Source organism: Podarcis filfolensis (assembly GCF_964270895.1).
Source record: "Podarcis filfolensis genome assembly, chromosome: 4".
Lineage (NCBI taxonomy): Eukaryota > Metazoa > Chordata > Lepidosauria > Squamata > Lacertidae > Podarcis > Podarcis filfolensis.
In genome coordinates this window covers 46,249,630-46,267,656 of record NC_139607.1, presented here as the reverse complement: position 1 = coordinate 46,267,656, position 18,027 = coordinate 46,249,630, and the positions used below count along the sequence as shown (strand labels likewise).

At 42.6% G+C, this 18,027-nt stretch overlaps 2 protein-coding genes across 4 annotated transcripts in view; both read right to left on the bottom strand.

Annotated features, from left to right (window-relative positions):
- LANCL3 (LanC like family member 3) overlaps window positions 1-18,027 on the bottom strand; it is a 152,605-nt gene that overhangs the window by 104,357 nt on the left and 30,221 nt on the right. The gene's annotated exons all lie outside the window — the stretch shown is intronic.
- Window positions 5,833-17,978, bottom strand: XK (X-linked Kx blood group antigen, Kell and VPS13A binding protein). 2 transcript variants are annotated; one of them, XR_014547837.1, is made up of 4 exons: window positions 17,564-17,949; window positions 14,893-15,155; window positions 7,666-8,763; window positions 5,833-7,627 (listed from the first exon to the last, which is right to left on the bottom strand). XR_014547837.1 is itself a non-coding variant. In XM_083612569.1 (3 exons), exons 1-3 carry the CDS (start codon window positions 17,806-17,808, stop codon window positions 7,934-7,936), a joined length of 1,338 nt encoding a protein of 445 aa, XP_083468695.1. In that variant the 5' UTR covers window positions 17,809-17,978; the 3' UTR covers window positions 5,833-7,933. The 2 variants fall into 2 exon arrangements, 1 of the variants encoding a protein (XP_083468695.1); XM_083612569.1 differs by having other exon boundaries at window positions 5,833-8,763; window positions 17,564-17,978.

Below are 18,027 nucleotides of genomic sequence, written 5' to 3'. Positions count from 1 at the left end.
AGTGCTGTGACGGAGAGGAAAATGCAATGCCTAATTCCTCTGCTGATCTGGAAGTATCAGCTGAGGAGCAGGGTAAGGGGACTCTGTGCCTGCCAGTGTATCTTCTGTGATGTGTCTGTAAGCAAGATATCAGATCTCCGCCCCTTTCTGCTTTGAAAAAGACATTAAAAACAAAACAAAACAAAACAACAAAACAAAACATGGCCTTTAGTGGCTAATTATGACTTTGGCTGAAGGAACGTATTGTAGTCTGGCTCTGAAATATTATAATTATGCTGATCATTATGATTGTATGACTCACACTGTCTTTTAATAGTGCTGTGGAGGAAATGGGTGTATAAAATAGCTTTAATATTATATTGTATCATGCATGTGTTAACAAATATTATGGAAACCGCTTGGGGGGGCATATTTTGCCTGAGAAGCAGCCTAAAGATCTACTGCACATTATAGTCTGCCTGTAGAAAAGCTGGCACACAGATGCAATTTTGAGATCCCATCCAACACTTGTACAGTGTTTGTCCTGAGCGTCCAACAGAAACAAAACCTGCAAGAGAGCAAGCATAATGGTTAACAGCGTGAGGCAAGAGATGTTACAATTCTCAACTGGGCCATAAACTTACTGCATCCAACAAACCACTATCCTCATTCTTTCCACCCCAGGGTTTATTAGTGAAGAATCTTGTAGCACATTAAAGAGCGAACAAATGTATTATTATTGCATAAGCTCCCACTGACCGCAATCTGCTTCATCAGATGCATTATCTGACAATATGATGCTGTTTATTTGATACCCCATATAACTGGCCTAAGTACATAGGTGCATTGTATGGATTACAAAGATAATGCATGTGAGGCACACAGGGTAGTATTCAATTAAGTTTTACTCAGAATAGACCCATTGAAATGAACAGACCTAATTTTGTCATGTTCATTAAATCCAGTAGGTCTACTTACTATGAGAAAAAGACAACTGAATACCGGCCATGGAGTGTTAAGGAACAGCACTATAAAACAGTGAAATTAATGTAAGATGCTGATATAGTAGCTCATTAAATGATTCACTACCTATCCTCATTTTGCTGCATGGTTCTACTCTGCACTGCCCTCCACTGGTCTACATGCATGGTTGGAACTACAGGGTATTCAACAAGAACCGAAGTTTCAGGGCAGTGGGCAGGGGACGGGAGGCAGCAGAGCACACTGCCTTTCTCCAGGACAGCTCCCCTTGTTTCTAGCTGTATGTTACTGTGTTCATCAGGGAGTCACCATCACATTGACTGTTGTCTCTCTCTCTCTCTCTCTCTCTCTCTCTCAGACGACAGCAGAACAGAGTCACACACCACAGAGCTGGAAAAAGAAAGCCAGATGGCAGAAACTAAGCTGCCAACTAAAAATATCACTCTCGTTTCAGACAATGCTTGAAATGCTTTCTCGTGTCAATTTAACATTCATTATTATTAGAGCACCTAAAATTGATAGGCACCGTACAACTGTTAGGGGCAACGCATAAGCCCCATAAGCTTGCGGTCTTAAACCCAAAGCCTGCCCATCAAAATATTGTTTTCTACTTCAGTATGGAATAAAATTGAAATCATTAATTTATTTATTTATACTAGATTGGTTGTCAAAAGAGTGCTTCTGAAATAAACAGGCTGTGTGCTACTGTTCAGAAGTTAGTTCTAGTAAAATCAATGGAATTTGCTTCAAATAAATATATTTTTAATTTACTGCATTTCCATCCCAGGGAGATTGAGGGGGTCTACATGTTTCTCCTACTTCTTGTTTTATCCTACAACAACCCAGTGAGGTAGGTTAGACTGGCCCAAGGCCACCCAGCAAGCTTCATGACTGAATCGGGTTTTAAACTCTCCTCTCCCAGGTCCTAGTCCAACACTCTAACCACTACACCACACTGTCTCTTCATTGGAATGCAATGATCAAGTTTGATGTATGTCAAAGAATGCGTTTATTTCTTGTTCCCACCTCTTTCCAGCTCTGTCTGAATGGCAGCCACTCCCTCATAGTACAGAGAACAGCATATCATGTGTAACAGTCATAAACCTATTCATCAGAAAGTTCCCCCATCTAACAAATGAGATGTGGTGATTGAAAGTTTTGTGTAAAAAATGGAAAATTCACATTGATTTTGCAACACTTTGATCACATGAAAATGCCTCTCAGAGGGGTATTGCCAAGATTTTAGTTCATTTAGAATTTCCCCGCCTTTTCTTTCTGGTTATGTAAAACCAGAGTTTTCCTGTATCCACAGACAATCATTTCAGACTTGACTCCAGCTCCTCCTACCCTCTGTCTACACTAGGGATAAGGAGAAATAGGATTCAGTTTGCATTTGAAGGCAAATCTACATAATATTCCAAAAGAATATTTGCACTTTCCTGAATTTTGCAATGCAGTTCTCTGGCCAAGTAATGTGTGCAAAAATGCAGATATTAAAACAGCACACAACAGTGCATTCCATTTGGGAAAACTGCTTTGCAAAGATGCACATATTGAGCAGAAATGTGTATATTAGAAGAAAGTCACAGTAAAACTCATGAATTTTCATGGGGTATCTACAAATATATATAAAAAACTGATGCGAAAATGCAGAGAACTAAACTCCAGAGTGGGAAAATGAGAAACTAAGAAAAACTGAAATTGACAAATTCACTCACCCCTAGTCCACACAGAGAGGTCAGTCTTCACTACCACACCTCCTTGAATCCAGATTATGTTAAAGGAGAATACTGAAGAAAATACACATTTCAGAGGTAAAATGTGTGCCATGTACTTGTATCTGCATTTAGTAAAAAAAAGTTGAATACAGCCTGACCTAGAAAAGAAGTAGAATTTTAAGTAGATCATGCATAGATAAAGTGCATGATTAGAAGCAGTCAAGAAGAACAGTTACTGTCTTTGACAATTGGTGAGGTTTTGGCGATAGGCTGCATGAGTTTAAGCAAACCCAGTACTGAAATTTACAACGCTGCTGATCAGATGTATACAGTGTAATGTCTTACCATTTCCCCTCTCTCCTGCTCTCCCTACTAATTCATATACAATGTGTCCCCTTTTCGTTTGCTTTTAGAATTTCAAGCACGCCCTGCCACCTCAATAAGATACACAGGAAGAAAGCAGTGAGCCCACAATCTTTAACCTGGCTGAGTTCCCATAAATGATTTATAAGAGACCAAATGGCTAGAGCAGGGGAGAGGAACACAAAAGAAAAAGAAACAGGACCTACAAATTGCAGGAGGAGATTGTCATGTGTTTCCATGACAGGCATGAAGAAAGAGTGCCATTGGTGAACAGCAAGACAGGGGCTGCACACATTTTAATCATGGAACGGAGATTGCTTTCTCCCGCTTATTAAAGGTACAAATGCCAACCAAACATATTGGAATATCTGGAGGATCAAGGACAATTCTGGCAGCCAGATTCTACAGATCATACTTGGGAGGTATGCAAGACTGTGTGTCAGAATTGGGTCTGGACTTCAGTTTGCACAAATGAAGACAATAGTGCCCACTATGCTGAAATATGCAGAAAGGAAACGATAATCGCTGAAGCATACCTGAGAGCTCAAGTTAGCGGGGGTGGGGAGCAAATGAACTGATGAAGGAGACAGAACAACATCCAGGAGATCCTGATGGCAGCTTTATGAGCCCTAACACTGGGATTTATGGGGGAAAGCAGATTGCCGTAATTAAACATTTTGAATAAAGCATATAACATATTTTTTTGTTTCCAGGCTCAGAGCACAACTCACAGTTGCCATGTGACAGCAACAGTCCATCGGCAGGGAAACCTTATTTGCTTAAAGTTACCTTGGACTTTGCTTTACAAGGTTCTGTTGTTTGTATAACTAAATGTCACATTTAGTTGGAGAATTGTGCACTGGAGATTATTATACCTGTTCTTGTGATGTTGCTGTAAAGACACTAACCCCCCCCCAAAAAAAAATTTAAGATGGTGCAGTGCCTAAATTTGAACGCCTGTAAAGCAATTATTCTTCAATTAAGCTTCATTGTAGTCATCTGGAAGCTTGAAACTGCATTTTGATTACTGAGGAGTGTGTTTCTCGTTGGCCTTTAGCTCCTTAAATTCAATTTGTTTCTGTCAGCCTAGGAGATTGAAGTATGAGAGGCACAGATGTAACACATAACCTTTGGATTTTTGTTTTCGTAGTGTTAACATTATGAAAAGCTATATGGAGAAGTCAGGCTTAATATTTACCATCACTCTTCATGATAATGTCACTCCCTGAATAAAGCACTGATTTTTAACTCTTGTGCTTTATAACTTGGAATTTCTATTTATTTATATGATTCTTGAATCCTAAGAGTAGGCCTTTGTTAGGTTTTGATGGGCAAGCACAAACCACAGTATGCTGGTGTGAATAAGATGCCAAATGATGGATTGCTGAAAACCAGTTAGTAACTAGTTAGTCAGTAGGGGAGGGAAGGACGAAGCACACAAGTCTGAGACTTTATCCAGGCTTGACCACATAGCACCAACTTATGGTTTGGTATTTTGTTCAAATCTTGGTGTCAGATTGAACCAGTAAAAAAATCTGACCAGTGCAACAGGGAAAACACAAAGCACACTGGCCAAACACATCTTGACATGTATGACTCACCTGTTTGACCCTCAGTACCTCCTATTTGAGAGTCTTGAGCATTTCATATGGAACAGTTTTCCTACTTAAAGATGATCCAAGCATAGGAAAATCCCCATTTATGAAGAAGACCTAATTGAAATTGAGGTACATAACTTGTGTGTATGATACTCTTGCTTACAAATGCTCTTGGTTTCTAATGTGAAGGTAAAATCTGTGCTAGCCAGAATTCTTACAAATTTATCTCTTTTACTTTCCCTTCGATTTTAACAACTATCAGATATTCACTTAAATAGCAGCACAGAGGCATGAAGATTATTTAAGCCTTCTAACACGGTTAAATATTCTCAGAGATGCAGTCTCAGGTGTTATGTTTGATACATTAATTTCTTGGCCAAAAATATAATAAAATTGAATTAACTGTGCCACAGTCACATGGTGCTTAAAGTATGCTTCAGATTAGTGCTAAAACAAATCCATAGTAAAATGAGATCTAAGATGAATATGATAAGCACTAGAAATCTTCTAAACCCATTGCTTCCCAGCCAATCCTTGTTCCTTTCTCCTTCTCCAACTGACAAAATTCATTGCCAGTTTGCTACCAAGGGCTGAATACTGCCGTATAAAGCCCTAAACAACTTGGGCCCCCCCAAATATCTGAAGGAGCACCTCCTCTTCCATCACCTTCCCAAGGAGAACAGGATGGGGATAGTTGGTAGTGCTGCCACTCTCTGTGATTGGCTGGACAGTGGAGTATGAGACAGCCTTCTTTGTGATGGTCCCCCAAGTAGAAGAAGGACACTCTCTCCAAGGTGTATCTTGTGCCATCATTGTATGCCTTTCAACTATTGGTCAAGGCACATCCCTTTACTCGGGCCTTTTGGTTTAGTGGATATATTCCCTCCTCCTGCATTGCTGTTCTGTGCTGCTGTTTTGATATTGGTTAGTTTACTGGTTTTCTGGCTTTGCGCTTGTTTTAATTGTGACATTTTTGTAACCCACTCTAAGATCATTTGATAAGGCCAGTATAGAAATACTTGTACAAATAAATAAAATAAAGAAGTGAAAATAATAAATAAAATCACCAATTGCCAATCCATGCTCAACTAACTTCTCCTACTGACCATAACATTCTGCGTTCCAAGCGATGCGCTGCCCTCTCCTCCCAACTCAAAACTCAAAGAAGGTAAATTACAAACACCCATACAGCATTTTCTCTTCAGAGACTAATTATTTTATTCTGGGAACAAATCAGCTTTCCAGATATAAAACAATAACCACCAGGTGTTGTTTCTTTTTCTTTTTTAAAAATAAGAATATCAAGGAGGGGGAGTTTGCTACATGTGCACAGAAAAGGTGACCGTATTATATTTTGTATAAAAAGATAAAGATACACATTTGTCATGCTAATTCACGCTAAAATTTGCCCCCTGATCCTGCTGTTACATGGCTGCATTGTTCAAACACACTTAATTCATTTTATAAAATTTATATACTGCTCGATTGTAGAACTGGGTAAAAGCTAGCACTTTTTTATGTGTGTTTCAATAAAAACCAGAAGCAAGGAAGGATGACTCCACCTGGCACCAGCTAATTGCACCATGGATTTCAGCTACCATGGTGCCAACTATTGTCAGCACTGCGGTGGCAAAGGTCATTTTAAATATTATTTAAGCATTTCTATAGAACTGGTTTGGTGTATTAAGTTGCTTTACAATTCTTACTTCATTTATCCTCACAGTAACCTTGTGGGGTAAGTAGAGTGTTGATCTTGGGAGTGGGACTGATCCTGGCCTTGGAAAAGATATTCTTGACCAGTCAAAATTATTGGGAGGTTAAGACTTCAGTTCTCTCTTGGGAGTACACTTTCCTGGGAGTAAGCCTCATTGAACAAAGTAAGACTTACTTCCAAGTAAACATACATAGGACCAGCCTACAAATCACCACTTTGAGAAATTTAGAAGAAAGGCAAGATGTAAACCCAGTAAACAGTCAAATATAATTATTTGTTCAAAACCCGCCCAATGACTTTTGCAGCTCATTGGCTTTTGGATCAGGTCCTCCCATGCTCAACGTCCAAATCCACTCTGCCAACCTGGCCACTGTTTTGGAGACCTAATCACTTTAATGTAATAATTCTAGTGAATAGTCCCCCCCCCCATTTTCAGTAATAGCAATAGGTTTGACTTAATGGAAACATTTGGAAATATTCATGTAAAAGAGTGGATATCAACTTCAAGACATTGCTAAAATTTTCATTGACTAAATGCTTCCTTAACTACTGCTACATTCACCAAAGCTTTCTTAGCATCATACAAAGCAGAAATGTAATTGACCAAGACAATCAGAATCCAACAATAGAAGCAAACCTAAAAACCAAGTGTTTAAGCTGTTTGGAGAGAATCAACACTTGTGGCACTTTGAAGGAAAAATTGACAGGACGGGGCCAAGGCCTGAATCAGCAGCAAGTTATTTTATCACTTTCCATTATGGATTCAGAAGCTCCCAGTTCCAATGCACGCAGTCAGGATGAGATCATGTCATATGTAACCTAGATAAATTTGGCACTCGGTGGCAGGTGAAGGAGCCCAGTTTGTATAAAACTTTAAAGCACATTGTTAACCTGTGAGGTTTTGAATGCTCCTTTTCACTGATTGATTTCGGTCCTTGCATGAAATAAGAAGTTCCTTGAGTCAGCCACTTTGTCATTGCCTTGCCTTTTGTTTCATGGCTTGCAGAGGTCCACCCAGACAATGGTTACAAATCCCTGATCTAAAGTCAAGATGCAGTGGAGCATCCCATCCATAAAGGGGTGCTGTCTGTTTCCAACAGTTAAAATCCCAAGTATCTTCACACTCACTGAACTACCATACCAGCATTGCAATGCTAGGACTTAAATGTGCCTCCTGCCATGGTGGTCAGAGGGATAATCAGAGTGCATCCTTCTTTCTAAACCACCCAAACCAGGGGTGGCAACCTGAGGCCCAAATATGTGGCCCTTCAGGTCTCTGCCTGAAATTTGGGACTCTCCCCAAGCCACACACCATCCCAAGTCACATCCACCTTGAATGTTTTTGCTTGGCAGGAATGTGCCCTTGAACTCTGATTGTGCCTCTTGCTTACCTGGATTTAGGAAGGAGAGAGGAGTATGTGAAGAAACTAGCCTACTGTACAAAGGTAAAATTTACATTTGCTGCTCTGCCCACTTTTTCCTCTGGACCCGCCCACCATTGGGAAGTTTCCCAGAAAGGTTTCCAGACCCAGGGGCTAAAATAAGCAAGTATTGAGAGCGGTGGCTCCTTGACAGCAGTTCTAGGCATTGGATGAAACACTTTGGTGGGCATTTCCATTATAGGATTCATTTGCCTTGCAGCTGTCCTGGGCATCGTCAACAGTATCGTCTGGGGTCTTCAAGTCTGCCTTTTCCCCAGAGTTGCTGGATGCAAGAGGTTTGCATACATAGCAAAACAACTTGAAACACAGTGCCAATCCTTCTGAAATATTGGAGGAGAAAAGTTTTTTGCACGGGTGGCAAAACTGGTAGAACACGAGCATAAAAAGAACAGCTATGCAATAGCCAATCAGCAACTGTAAGACCAGCAAAGGGGCACATACATACGTGTAGACATCAGTCTTGTACATATACCACATCAGCAAGAGAAAAGCATTCTCAAGGAACCTCACAATGTAATATAAAGCCAGCCTGTACCAGTTTTGGGATTTGTCAATTAAGTCGGAATCATTCAACTTCAGCTGCACAGCTGACCAGCAAAACATATTAATACCGGCATACAGGAAAGTGAGAAGGCACAAGACAATGGCAGTGCCCACTTTGCTCAAAGCCTTCTCTATATTTTCCGGCAAAGTGCACTTACTTTGCCAGAAGAGAATCCACGGGTGAAAGAAAAAAGCAAAGAAATTCACTAGCACCACTGGGAGGATCCAGATTTGAAGGACAGAGCTGAAGAGGACCAGGACTATCACCCGAGTGGCAATCTCAAAGCTTCTCCAGAGGAAGATGCAGAGGTAGGCAGCAGGCTTCACGCTGATGTCGTAATCGTCATACTTAATCTTAATGGCCAGGATGTTGCATCGCAGTGCTCCATAGACGATTGACAGGAGAGAAAGGACCATGAAGATGCCTGAGGAAAGAGAAGGCAATCAACATTTCTGAAAGCAGCCAGAGAGCATTGTATGGCAGGAACACGCTTTCATTGGAAGTGGCTGACTCAAGTGGCCTAAACTGATGCAGCTTATAGTATCTTCTTAAGCACTATCCCAGTACACACTTTTCCTAGTCCATGTTCCTAAACCATGTAGAAACACTGATAAATGAACTGGGGCCCTCAAATGCATGCATGCTCCTTGGACCTGTGCTAAAGGCTTTCCTTGAACTATTATGTTCACACCGTGAGCATGGCAGCTCCAGGACAATATTTTAGCATGTTGGGCCTTGAGAGAAACGCCAGCATTCTCATCAGCATCAGGTACAAACCACAAAGCTATTCAAGTCTCAGCAGCTGTACTGAATTTGCTGCAAGAGCAAACTCAAGGCTTTCAGTCACTGAGCTTTGAGTGTGCAAAGTGCTAACTAGCAGCATTTCACTATTCCTCATTCAATAATACTGTGTTATTTCCATTTTGCCCACTTGGGGGAGGGGCCACAGCTAAAAAATAAATGATAGCAACTTCCTAATTCTGTAGTTGAGACAGGCGTTGAACCAGGACCTTCTGGGATGCTTCCATCTTAACAAACAGAGGGTGACTGTCTTAACTCAGTTTCCCTTCCACAGGCACAAATGTTTTTACTTCAATGAGTAATACAGGCTTCCTCAACCTCGGCCCTCCAGATGTTTTGAGACTACAATTCCCATCATCCCTGACCACTGGTCCTGCTAGCTAGGGACTATGGGAGTTGTAGACCAAAAACATCTGGAGGGCCAAGGTTGAGGAAGCCTGGGGTAATACATGCCAGTTGGCTTCCTGGGATTCAAACTGTGGGCAACACTCAGATGCCCAATTCCCTCAGGGTTTTATTTTAAATTCAGGCAGGGTGTTGCAATCAAGAGGGGTGTCTCTGCCACATCCTCTGGTTCTCCACATCTTAATTACATCCTTTGAGGTGCTTTGCTCTGAATGGGCAAACAGGGTGGCAGGGAGAGAGATGAATGACACAATACTAACCATCACAGTGTTTGGGGTGCCTGTGTGTGGGTAGAGCTTTGAATGATGACCCATACTCATGAAATCTGTTACCAAGCTATTGCAAGTTCAATACAATCTAATACAGTGGTACCTCGGGTTAAGAACTTAATTCGTTCTGGAGGTTTGTTCTTAACCTGAAGCACCACTTTAGCTAATGGGGCCTCCTGCTGCCGCTGTGCTGCCACTGCACGATTTCTGTTCTCATCCTGAAGCAAAGTTCTTAACCCGAGGTAATATTTCTGGGTTAGCGGACTCTGTAACCTGAAGCATATGTAACCTGAAGCGTATGTAACCCGAGGTACCACTGTATAGTGTTCCACATACACTGCAGTCTTGAATCTACTCTCTTTGGATTATCCTGTTGCAATGTGAATGAAATTAGATCAACATGCTGAGTCTAGCCATTCATATCTAATGCTTGCTTTCTCCTAAAATATGGGTCCTTGACTTGTTATAGGAAAAAAAGTGCAAGTGACCTTGCAAGAATGTATTTCGCTTGTCATTCAGGTGCTCCAAATATATCTACATACAGCAATTATATTTCAGTGGAGTGAAGAAGAGGGATATTATTTTGATGAAGTCTTAATGCTTGGGTTGTGTGTTGTTGTTTTTTAATTGCTGCTTTGCAGGTATTTGGGTTTTTGTTATTTTTGAAAAACACACACTTGAAGGTAACTTTTTAAAAATGCAAGTACTGGATTTCTTTTGCCTCTCAAACTGGTTTTTCAATGTATTTTTAAACCAATACTGGACTTGTTCCAGACCATTCATTTCAGCGATATCCTGCCAGAAACTGCTTTGTTACCTTCCCATAGCTATGTCAGGTGGAGATTATTTCAGATTACAACTCCCATTATTACTCAAACCGTACATCAAAGGAGCAACCAAGCAAGGCAGCAGCACAGGGCTGTCACTTGGTTTGTCAGCGTCAGGGACTGTGCCAAGGCTTTGCAGTCAGGGTGATCGGAGACGCACTAGAACAGCATGAGGGCCACACCTGGAAGTGGAATTGTATGGCGAGTTGCAAATCCTCAAGAAGCAAACTATACCATCATAATGACGCATTACAAAAATGAAACCAAACATGCCTCCTTTTTAAGGTACGGGAGGGGAGTGAAACTTGGCCCCTCCACCTGCCACCAAAGCTGCAGGAATAGGCAAATCACTCCTTCTGTCCTCCTCACACTCCTAGCCAAGGCTCAGACAGGAAGCAGGGGCTTACGGCACCCCATTCCTCAGCCTCTTTCCAGCAAATCCTCCACCAGTGGTTGGGAGAGAAAGAGGAGATGCTGCTTTCTCCTCAGCCTGCTGCTCTGGCAAGGGCCACAGAAGGGAGGTTCCCGTTCCCTCAGCGGCTTTTCCGTTGAGGGAGTCTTGGCAGGTGCAGGTTCCCGCCCTTGTCCCATTGCTGCAGCCCTGTGACAGCCTCTCCACCAGGGAGGCCGGTCACCCTGACCGACTTGCACAAAGGAATCCTGAATTGCTGCACGTCCTGCTAAGTTACCTTCTTTCGACTGTGTCAGTAAAAATTTCACACTTTGCTCCATACTTGCTAAAGAATAGCAACTGACCACACACTCAAAACTAAACCGAACAAATGAAATAAAATTATGGGTATAGCAGACGAGCCAAATTATCAGAAGAGGCACAATTCTGAAGCACTTCTGAATTTAGGGCCTTAAATTCTTAACCTTAAAAAATAATTTGTGTGTGTGAGAGAGAGATGAGAGATTTAGGAGGGTGGCAAGATTTAACCACTTATTTTTTTTTAATATATACAGTATATATATATCTAAGCAATAAACAGTATCATTAAAACAAACATAAAACAGTAGTATAAAATCATATTAAAACAGGAATTCAGTAGATTTAAACAAATAAAAACAGGGTCTCATGAAGTCACAGAGGGAACTCAGGACTCAGCAATCTTTTTCTATTATTTTGTTTCTGTTTTGACTATTTATTTGTGCTTTTATCTTGTATTTTTATCTTGTGAACCACCTTGAAGTGTGGTATGTAAATCTAATAGATAAAAATAAATAATAAAATAATGCCAGCATCCTGGAGCATTTCACTCTTTTGTAGCAAGACCAAAGTCTCAACTGGATCACATTGCATTTCTAGCCCATCTCACCTCCATGACAGAACTCAAGATAGCATACATTGGTTCCTGGGCGATTTCCCATCCAGAGACCCCAAACTGCTTACCTACAGCTAGCTTTCCATATCATACATTTTCTGGCCATAACCACTCAGGGGGGAGGAAAGGAGTAAATGGAGGGGAGGGGAGGTTGCAGTGGGGAGAAGGAAGGCAGGGCATGTCTCTGAAGAGCTACATACAATCTGGGCCAGTGAAGAAAGTAAACAGCAGCTGGGGATGCAAATTACCATATTTTTTGCTCTATAAGACTCACTTTTTTCCTCCTAAAAAGTAAGGGGAAATGTGTGTGCGTCTTATGGAGCGAATGCAGGCTGCGCAGCTATCCCAGAAGCCAGAACAGCAAGAGGGATCGCTGCTTTCACTGCGCAGCAATCCCTCTTGCTGTTCTGGCTTCTGAGATTCAGAATATATTTTTTCTTGTTTTCATCCTCCAAAAACTAGGTGCGTCTTGTGGTCTGGTGCGTCTTTTAGAGCGAAAAATACGGTATGTGCCCCCCCCCCCAGTGCCTGCTCTCTGAGGTAGTTGTCTCATTTTATCCAATGCAGGTATGGGGAACTTCAGGCCTAGAACCCTCAGCATTTTTCAATGGAAAAAAAGAAACTGGATCTAGATATTTCATCTTAGTTTCTGAAAGGAAAGTGTTTGCTAGATGCTCAATTGGTTACTCTGCAGAGAATGAAAATGCCAATTTACACATTATGTGACAGCCCAAATCCATTTTGCACAATAACTGGAAGTTCCAAAGAAGTGAATGCATGAGTGATCCACACTCTTGGTTTCTGATTTTTTACATTGCCCATGAAGAGGATACTTGCACTGCAAGATATGCAAGTTCCAAATGTATGTATGAGAACTTATGCATCTTGAGGAAACGGCTGTCGCATGTAGAAGGTCCCAGGTTCTTCAATCCCCGGCATCTTTAGGTAGGCTTGGGAAAGACTTCCTGTCTGAAACCCTGCTGCCAGACAGCGTGGGCAATGCTGAGTTAGATGGCCCAATGGCTGCCACAGAACAGATGCACACGATTGGCTATTACAATAGGGCATGAGTCACCTGCACATCCACTCTATGTGCTTTATCTAAATCTACTTACACTGCCTGGGGTGGGGTGGGGAATGCAAGACCAGTCAAGTGACTAGCTCACCACAACTGCTCCATTTAATTTGATTTAATACTTAGCAACCATCCACTTGTCTGCGGTCATCAGGATTTTTGGTTTATTAATCTTTCAGGGCCACATTCACTGCTATTTCAACGTACTCCTGAGACTTGTTTAACTTTAAAGCAATTAATCTCTGGACATGAGTCTGAAAGTGCTAAAGTCAATTTTAGACCTCTAATAGGATTTCCCACACATATACTCTTGTAACCCTGGGTGTCTTCAAGCTGCTCCTTTGAATTAATTTTCACATAGAATGTGTCGCAAGAAGTTGTCGCTATATCCAGATGCCCCAATGTAGATCTGGAACGGTTTACTATATTATATGTATTTCTGATGCGAGACAAAATTACGCTCTTTGCTCGTTTGCAACAACAGCATTCTTAGTGACTCCTCCCCAAGCATCACTGCAAGCAAATATTTTAAACATAGTTTTAAAAATCAAGTAGGCAGCTGTGTGTGTCCATAGAAGTTTGTTAACGTTTGAAAAAGGCTAAGACAGGGGTTGGCAACCTAAGGCCCATGGGCCACAAACGGCCCACGGGGGTCATTTAAATGGCCCACGAGCCACCCCCAAACCAAGCCACCCGCTCGGCGAGTCGTCCCCCCCCCCAGCACGGGGACTCACTTCCATGACACTGAAAATTGCATCTGCATGGATGCAGATGCCGGAAATCGTGGGTGTGTGTGCAGTCCGGCTCACAGAGAGATCTCCTCTGGAGTGAACCGCCCCAGGTGAGGTAAACCTTGCCTACCCCTGGGCTAAGTGTGGTGTAGTGGTTAAGAGCGGTGGACTCGTAATCTGGTGAACCGGGTTCGATTCCTCGCTCCTCCACATGCAGCTGCTGGGTGACCTTGGGCCAGTCACACTTCTCTGAAGTCTCTCAGCCCCACTCACCTCACAGAGTGTTTGTTGTGGGGGGAGGAAGGGAAAGGAGAATGTTAGCCGCTTTGAGACTCCTTTGGTAGTGATAAAGTGGGATATTAAATCCAAACTCCTCTTCTTCTTCTAAGATGTCCTGTTAGTATGCTCCAAGCAGCTAAGATTAGGGATGAGATATTACAGAGTGGGGAGTCTTGGTCTCATTGTTTCTACTTTTATGAATTAAGCACTGGGGAGAAAATGCATCCCTAGGGATGGGAAACCTGTTATCTCCAGGTGTTGCTGGACCACAGTTCTCTCATCTCTGACCTTTGCCCATGCTGGCTGGGGCTGATAGAAGTTGGGAGTTCTTTTCTCCCTGCTATAATTTGTAGAAGGGCTTTCCGCTTCTTATAACCTAGTCTGTAACTCTTAGTGAAGAAGCAGTCTGCTTAATTTATTTGCTATATTTATGTAAAGCTACTCAATAACATTTTTCTCTGGTTGGCTTTCAGCACAAAAATGACAGTAGTACAATTAAAAACGTAATAGCCTACATTAAATATCAAATTGCATCCTAAAGATTTCTGGCGCACACATTTCCAACAACGAGTAGAGTAAAAGCAAATAAATATATATTTACAGCACATACACAGAGATTCAGAACGCTAAAAGCACAGGTTTTCAAAAGGACTGGGGGAATTTTAATAACTCTTCACCTGGTGCCAAAACAACCATAAAGCAAGTCATTAACCATTTCCACCTGCATCTGGTTTCCTAAATAGCACATTAAGTGAGAGGATATAGCTATTACTTACCCATAATCCCTATCTCTAAACACTCACCAAAATGGAATACTGAAAAATGTACCAATTATACATACTTCTGGCTGCCGTCATCTCCTGCTGGAGGACACATATGTACAGCTGAAGCGTCAGCTGCGGTGCAGAGCCTAGGAAAGCTTGGATCACCGATGCCCGACTAAACGCAGATCTGTGTGTAAACAGCTTGCCCTCAGCTTGGCCCACTTCCTTCTCAACTTCTTCCGAATGTCCATCTTTTGGCATCTGCCTCTTCTTGGTGATGCTGACATAAGGCTCCTCTATTCTGCCTGCATGAAAGTAAATATAGAAAACCTCCACGCACCTGTGGGGCGAAATGGACAAGAGTAGATGTTGCTTTAACATAACTTTTCTGAAGTTCACAATTGCTTTTAAGTAGGATGTCCGATTAGAAAGAAGTTAAGGTGGGCATGAGAAACGCCCCTTTAGCCCATTCTTAAGATTTGAAAATCATGGGTGGAACTCAACCACCATGCCTCACCAGCAAGCACAAGGATGTCCACTTGCAAAGGGAGAAGAGGGGAAGAGCATTCCATTACGCAGGTAGAGATTCTTTTGCTGATGGAATATTTGTGTTGCACTAAGCTCTACACAACTCCACATAATCACATAATCCTATGGAGAACACATTCTTGACAGGTCCCTGCCCAAATTGTTCTTGAGAACGTTTAAGGAATGACATTCTGCAGCCTGCTTAGGAAGTTAATATGTATTATTGTTGTATAATAACATTTCAATCATTATTATTGTGCATCAGAAACACATAGTATAATAGTGTATAAATAAGATGTGTAAACTTGATGGCTAATTCACTTAACTGGCTTTCCCTATGTCAAGAGTTCCTACAATCACCATGGCCAGTTGAGAAACCATGGAATGATTGCTCTGATGCAGTACTACTAAATGCTTCCGGTTCAGGCTCCTTATGTGCAGCTGTGTATATGGACTTACTCTCTGAAGTTACTTTATTGAAACATGGTAACTTTTAGGTCAACAGCAGAATACCTTGGGAGACTGAAATGTTTTTCCAGAGCTTAATATTTATTAATTAACATTGCATTTATACCCCACCTTTTATTTAGAAAGCAAGGAGGGGATTGCTGGCAGGTGATGGCATACATCCAATAATATTAGAAAAGTTTTGGATAACAGTATTAGGCCCTGTAAAACATTGCTATGTTATCCCTCCCTCTGCTTTCCCCCCAATTTGGTGTTTGATTTGCATGTACAATTTGGCTTCAGGAACAAACTGATAAGAAACTTGATACTGCTCATGCTTCTTTGCTTGAAGGGATAACTGCCCAATAGTTAATGATTTATCAAATTTATTTATTTTTGTTAAAGTGCATAACCTGCCTTTCTAGGCAAAAAATTCCATTCTGGGTGGCTTACAATGTCGTCAAAGTTGAGATATGATATATTCAGAGAGCAATAAAGGGTAACAAAAGCAATAAAGGGTAACAAAAGTTTAAGTCTTAAGGCACCTTAAAGACTAAGACATTTTTATTATGCCATGAGCTTTTCTCTCTTTTTTTGCTGCAACCGACCATCACAGTTACCTCCCTGAAATTAAAAACAACAGAAACAGAAAGGAAACCGATAGAATAATTTGTTAGGAAAATACTTGCTGAAACAATACATGCTGAAGCAACACAATTTACCTCTGGGTGGTGAAAGAGAGAGAGAGAGAGAGAGAGAGAGAGAGAGAGAGAGAGTTGAAAATGGCAAATTGCTTCCAGGATGATGACGTGTGTGGGTGGATATTTTAAAAAATAATAATAAAATCAAAGCAGTTTGATTTTGGCATTATTACGTTATTATTATGTTAACAATAAACAAGGTGCCTGAAGAGGAGGTTATAAATATTTTTAGTAGATAAAAATAGGTTTGACAGTTTCTTCTGCTTCAATTTTCAAAGAGCAACTGTGTGTGGTCCACAAGAAACTCAGCCTCCTTCCTCTTTATTTAGTCTTACTCACAAGCTGAAATATTTTCACTCAACCCAAAAGGTAGAGACTACTCAGGATGTGTGAACCTGTTATATTCTCAAGTCCAGCTCTCTCACCACTGCCTCCCTTATTCCAATACAGCTTTCCAGAAGCACACTCTACAGAGATGGGCGTGCCTGTGACCAAACGCAGGCATGCTTCTCTGCCAGTTATTGCTCACAGGCAAAACCGGAGCAGGCAGCTGTGCAGATAGGAAGCATCACAGACCCTTAACCGCACACAGTACAGATCCATTAACATGCATGGGGAGGGAGGGAGATTTCCAAGCATATAAAAGGAGACCACGTCCTGATGGATGCAGCAAACAGCTTAACACACACAAAACCCCAACACCTTTATTTCACTATAAACAAAACGGTCCATTATCTTGCACATCTGACCCAACAGAGAGCCCTTGCGCTATTTTAATGGTCACAATTCCCTATCCAGATCTCTCGGCATAGAATCCACCATTGAAGCGATCAGCTTTTTTTAAAAAAAATTAACAATAAGGCTGGAACTGGTCCCCAATTCAGACACTCGAGTGCGTGTCCAGCATTCTGAGATGTATGACAGCCATTGTGGGGCGTTGCTCTTCCAGCGCAACTGGGGCGGCCACCCCCTCCCCTGACCCCCTTTCCGCCCCCGGCCAGCCCTCCCCGCTTGGACGGTCCTTCTCCTGCAGGAGCACCTGCGGGGATCGGGGCCCCCGCCCCCCACCCACCTGACGAGGGGTCCCAGCTGCAGGATGTGCAGGAGCAGCACGAGCGGCCTGTCCTTGCTGAGGTCTCGGTGGATGAAGACGAGGCTGAACTGGACCAGCACACAGGGCAGCAGCGCGAAGAGCAGCGTCAGCGACTGCCAGATGCGGTCGCCCGCCGAGCGGTAGGTGCTGCTCAGGTACAGCGCCAGCGCCGTCTCGGCCACGAAGAGGAAGAGCGACACCAGCACCGAGCCCGGGAATTTCATCGCCGCCGGCGGGGAAGCCAGCCGGTCAGCGGCTCAGTCAGCGGGCGGGAGCAGGGCAGCGCTGGCCACGCGCGGAGCTCCGCAGCCGAGGCCGCCAGCTGCCCATCTCCCGGAGCCCAGCGAGGAGCCAAGCTGCCGGCGGGAGACGCCCGAGCCGCGCCTTCGCCAAGCGCCCGCTAGGGGGCAGGCCTGGGCGAGCTGCTGCTGCGGCGCCGGCCG